This window comes from Quercus suber, unplaced genomic scaffold, assembly GCF_002906115.3.
Source record: "Quercus suber isolate HL8 unplaced genomic scaffold, Cork oak 2.0 scaffold_73, whole genome shotgun sequence".
In the NCBI taxonomy this organism is placed as follows: domain Eukaryota; kingdom Viridiplantae; phylum Streptophyta; class Magnoliopsida; order Fagales; family Fagaceae; genus Quercus; species Quercus suber.
Genome location: NW_027069538.1, coordinates 1,295,725 through 1,301,286, shown reverse-complemented (window position 1 = coordinate 1,301,286; position 5,562 = coordinate 1,295,725). Strand labels below are relative to the sequence as shown.

The 5,562-nt window shown below is 30.7% G+C and overlaps 1 protein-coding gene across 1 annotated transcript; it reads right to left on the bottom strand.

Annotated features, from left to right (window-relative positions):
* Window positions 1–1,188: 1,188 nt before the first annotated feature.
* LOC112037316 (acetylajmalan esterase) lies at window positions 1,189–4,152 on the bottom strand. The gene is made up of 5 exons (XM_065773367.1): window positions 3,651–4,152; window positions 2,727–2,945; window positions 2,467–2,615; window positions 2,087–2,360; window positions 1,189–1,676 (listed from the first exon to the last, which is right to left on the bottom strand). Exons 1-5 carry the CDS (start codon window positions 3,928–3,930, stop codon window positions 1,465–1,467), a joined length of 1,134 nt encoding a protein of 377 aa, XP_065629439.1. The 5' UTR covers window positions 3,931–4,152; the 3' UTR covers window positions 1,189–1,464.
* Between the last annotated feature and the right edge of the window lie 1,410 nt (window positions 4,153–5,562).

The window sequence follows — 5,562 nt, the reverse complement described above, 5'->3', positions numbered from 1 at the left end:
TTAACAATGATTAATTGGACTGATTGGAAAAACAATTTGTTGTTGATAATAATATATATATATATATATAGAAATTATATTCTATGTGAAAATTTTAAAATTGTCCACCCAAAATATTACAAACAAAAATTATTAGCAAATCTCCTATTTAAGTTTCTATATGCACCCTTATAATAATAATAATAATAATAATAAAATAATAATAATAATAAATAATAATATAATGTAAGGTCCATTTTTGTAGCCCAAAAAGATATGGGTTCCAAGCTCCAACGAACTCAGAACAATGATTTGTAGAGAGTGGTGGATCGAGTTTAGGCGCTCGCCGGCCTTCACCAAGCATGANTTAAATCCACCTATGTATTCTATCACTAGCAAATTAGTTCATAATATGAGTAGATGAAAATTTTAATATAAAAAGAAAGTAAAAAATACATATAATTTTTTATTTATAGAGAACACAAAATTCTTAATTTTAAAAAAGAAAGCAATATGATATTTTTTTATTTTAGAAAAAAAATTCTTGCCCTTTTTTGGTTTGGTAATGAGTTATATATATATATATATATAAATCTTAATTAATATTTTAATACATCTAAAATTAAATTATCTTATAAGAAAAATGCTTTATTACAAATTACTAATCTTATGATTTTATGGATATTTTATAAAATAAATTATATATTATATTTCATTACAAAATAGTCAGATATGTGGGGTTGCGACTAGTTTAAGATAAAAGATCCCACTATGTGCAATGAAGACTCTGGTTTCCACTAGTTTAGAAGATGCATATATATATATATATATATATTTTTGGAGCAAATTGGAAAAGGGAACTTGGTTTGGTTCTAAACGGGGATTTCATATTGAGACGTTCCATAAGTTTGGTCTAGTTCAAACTTGATCTAAAAGACCTCTACCTCAGGCCCCATTTACTAATTAGGCACAAACTTAGTAGCCCATGTATTCAGAACACAGGGAGGACTCATTAAGGCATGGGAGAGTACCCTTATGCTTACATTCCTCTTAATTGAATGGTCCAATGTATTTAAACAATGTAAAAATCATAAAGTTCAAGTAAGAAAAACAGAATCTAGAAAAAGACTCTACAAACAACTTGCTATTATTTTTCAACAAAGAAAAATATAAACTCTTCTAATCAAAGTAAGGCAAACAAATAAATTTGATTTCTGATACAGATATCCCCATTGACAGTCTATGGCATTACATGATGCACTAAATAGGAAAAGCGAATTTGATTAATTTCCTTGCTCTATTACAGTCGCAATGCTCAAAGTGAATTAGGTAATTACTGCATATTAATGCTTAATATAATTGTATATCAACATTATTCAAACAAACAGAACTCGAAATTATAAAACTCTCTAAAAGAACCATATAAGAAGAACTTTATTACTTGCTAACTCTATGCAAGCCTCACAAAACTAAACCAAATTAAAATTAGCAATGAAGGTCGGGCAAGATGTCACGGATGAGCCAGTCAGAAATGTACTTGTACGCCTGTTGTGTCAAATGAACTCCATCCCAGATGATGCGTTTATCTGGATTTGGACAAACTGGTACATCTGGATCTCCACACCCTTTTCTAAGTGTAAAGTCATAATCACCTCCAGCACCACAGCAAGCTTTTTGCAAAGATTCAATATCAAATCCTACACATTGGGCGCAACCCAAAAAAAGTTATTCTCCATCAGATTTTTATTATTATTAATATCCTTGAAGTTTATTAGAAGCAGGGAGAGACTCACCAAGAAGTGAAGCATTACGGTAAACCGATTGGAAAGCATTGTAATAATCACCATATGCTACAGCAACTTTAGGATTTTCTTTTCTCAATCCTTCAAGGGCTTGTTTGAGTTGATCATTGTAATATATTGCGAAATCTCTCCACACCCTTTTCTAAGTGTAAAGTCATAGTCACCTCCAGCACCACAGCAAGCTTTTTGCAAAGATTCAATATCAAATCCTACACATTGGGCGCAACCCAAAAAAAGTTATTCTCCATCAGATTTTTATTATTATTAATATCCTTGAAGTTTATTAGAAGCAGGGAGAGACTCACCAAGAAGTGAAGCATTACGGTAAACCGATTGGAAAGCATTGTAATAATCACCATATGCTACAGCAACTTTAGGATTTTCTTTTCTCAATCCTTCAAGGGCTTGTTTGAGTTGATCATTGTAATATATTGCGAAATCGTTCATTCCCTTCAGGCAATGAAATTCGTCATAAGCTGTAGAATTGTTGGTCTGTAATGCTGTAAGAAAGATTGGTAAACAGCCTATTGGGAAGTTACCAGGGACAACCACTCGGGTAGCACCATAACCAATGATCCTCTGGAACCAATATTATAGACAATTAGGAATCAAAAATCAATCAAGTCATTCTGCATTAAAAATATATACATAAAAGGAATTTATTTTGTTTACTAAGAAAACGTACTGTAACAGCATCCTTTATTGCTATGACTACTTCTGGAACCAGGTTTCTAAGCTCCTCAATTGGTTTGCCTTGAACCAATGCAAAGTTAAAATCATTCCCTCCAATTTCTCCAACCATGAATAGGGCTGTTTTAAGCTTCTCAGCACAATCTATTCAGCATCAAAAAAAAAAAATTATTTATTTTTTTAAAAAAAGGTTGAAAATATGAAGACAATAAATTTGACTTGGTATATTATATATGCTTCAAATGAGAGGCTAACCTTCAGCATTGAGACAGATCCCATTGAAATATGTGGACATCCAATCCAGTTGAACATTGAGAGAGCTATTAGTAGCTACGACTGAAATATTCTTTTTTACAAGAACCTCTGTGGGCAAAGCCGCTGCACCAGCTACTGCAAAATTCTCCCCATGACTGCCATTAACCGATGTGTCCCGATCCAGGTAGGGATGGAGGAAAGGAAGTCCAGCTGCTTGAGCTGTGAGATTATAGAACATAACAAAAAAAAAAATAAAAATAGTATAACATAACTTTGACAGTAATATTGGTTAATAAGGTGGTTCTGAATTCTAACATATGAAATCAAGTCAAACAAAAGACTAAAATCAACTTGCATAATGCCATAATGTAAACAACTAGTAAAAAATTCGAACATAAGAAATAATACTTAGCCGGAAAACACAGAACAGAGGATTTTTTTCAAGGCTCAATCATGCATGTAGTGTAAACTTTATAGTGAGCAATCAACAAGGAAGAAGCATCACAAATTAATCCCCCACTCCACTTATATCTTGTATGATAATGATAGAACTCAGATATAATCAAAACAGGATTGGGAGAGAAAAATTCTTATATATGTGTCATTTAAACAGTATTGAATGACATTCTAAAGAATCAAGAGAGAGAGAGAGAGAGAGAGAGAGGAAAACATTCTTTCTGAAATATATGGAGCTTGAAAACTTTCTAGATAGTAATGTTTTTGGGCTTCTTTTAAAAACCAACAGCAATTAATAAAAAGAACCCAAAAAAAAAAAACAAAAACAAAAAAATCAACAAGTTTGGCCATTATATCCATATATAAGCATCACAATATTTTCTGTGTTCTTTTAACAAAATCCAACAACAAGTATAAAAGAACAAAAATAAGTAAATAAATATCAACGACAAGAAGTTAGATTCTTACCAAAATAATCAATCATTAGCATCCCATTGGAGCACCGGCCAGTGGCATTGTTGACAAAGTTTTGGCCATAAGGAAGCCGAGCACAAGTCGAAGTTGGGACCTCACGAATTAAATTGCCAGTGTCAGAGAGCGAGTCCCCGAGTTGATATATTGCATCAAATTTGCAAACCTTAAGGGGCTGAGCATCAATGCAATGAGGAAGAAGAAGAAGAAGAAGAAGAAGAGAGAAAGTAGTACTGAGAGTGAAAATCAAAGAGAAAACTGCCATGGTGTTAGACATTGCTCAAGAACAGAATTGCTCCGTTATGAAACTATGAAGATTAGAAATGCTAGGCTATGCTAGCTTCTTCCGTCGTCAGGAAAAAAACAAAACAAAAAGAAACAGAAAAAGAAATGCTAGCTTCTGTTAAGTGTTAACCTTGATTCTCTAGTTTCAGTGCCGGTTCTGCAAGGTAAGTAATTAAGGTCCCAAATTTTAATTTAATTAAGCTCAAATATTAGCCATTACGTAAAAAAGAAAAATTATATATATATATATATATATTACCTAGTAAAAATATTACGTTCACAATATTTTTTATATTATTTTTACAAAAAATCCTAATTAGTATGTTATTAGAGGCTGTTACTTATTGATAACAAAATAAATAATTTCAGTAGTGAATTTAAATTAGAACCCAGTAATAACTTAACAATTATGATTTGTTGTAAAAAATATTGTGAATGTAGCATATATAAAAAAAAGCAATACACAAAAAAAATTCACACCTTTTTCCATAATAATTGAGTTGACAAACTTTTCTTAGTTTTTACCTAGGTCCACCACTAATATTACTCTTTTACTCACCACTATCAATCTACCATATTAACAGCTGTGAAAGTTTTGTCAATTTTTTGTGTCTACAGACTTTCTAAAAAAAAAATCTACATTGTTCATGTTAATTAGTAATAATTTTGTATCTAAAATAAGATAGTAGAATTTAAGTAATATTTTTTTTAAGTTATATTTAAATATATATATATATATAAAATGCCTTAATTTCAATTTTGGCCCCCAAATGCATCAAGCCACCCCTTTGTAGTTTTGAACAATATTTTGACTTTATGAATACTAATTTAGTTAGGGTTTGATTTACCTTTGGTACTTTTTTAACTGGATATGTTCTTTTATTTTAAATATACAATGACAAGTGGTAGTTAGTTTTAATCTTCATATTTTATTTAATTAGTAAGTGATGCGGAAGTCTTTTATTAAAACAAAAGGAAATTCCTTTTAAAAATAGGTTTGACTTACTTCTGGTACTTTTTTAACTGGAATCTTCTTTTGTTTTAATGAAAAACTACCACATCCCCTACCAACTAAATAAAATGTGGAGATTAAATGCCACTACTACTTGTTATTGTGTATTTAAAACAAAATGAAATATTTAGTTAAAAAAGTACTGGAGGTAAATCACACACTTTTGAAAACCTAATGGGCTAGGTAGTTTGCTAATTAAATGGGAATTTCTTTGATCCTTTTTTTAGCAAAAAATATTTACAAAAAATACTTTTTGTATTTTCGTCTTTATCTTGTTGTTAAGTATTATTTGTTTGACAGTAAATTTCTTTGTAAAATGTTTTACCAAAAACACTTGATAAAACATTATACAAAAAAAAAAAAAAAAAAAAAACAACAACAACAACAACAACAAAAAAAACAAAACAAAACAGCGTCTCTCTGCCTCATTTTGTGGCTAGATCGCCGATCCGATTGTTGGGAGCCCAGGTTGTCAATTCAGTGCACGGGCCACCAATCAAGTTGGGGCTATGATGGCTATCAGGCATCAGTTTTTTTTAGTTTAAAAATTCTTAGAGTAAAATACTATTGTGACCCTAAATTTTACTTAAAATTTGTTTTTTATTCCTAAAC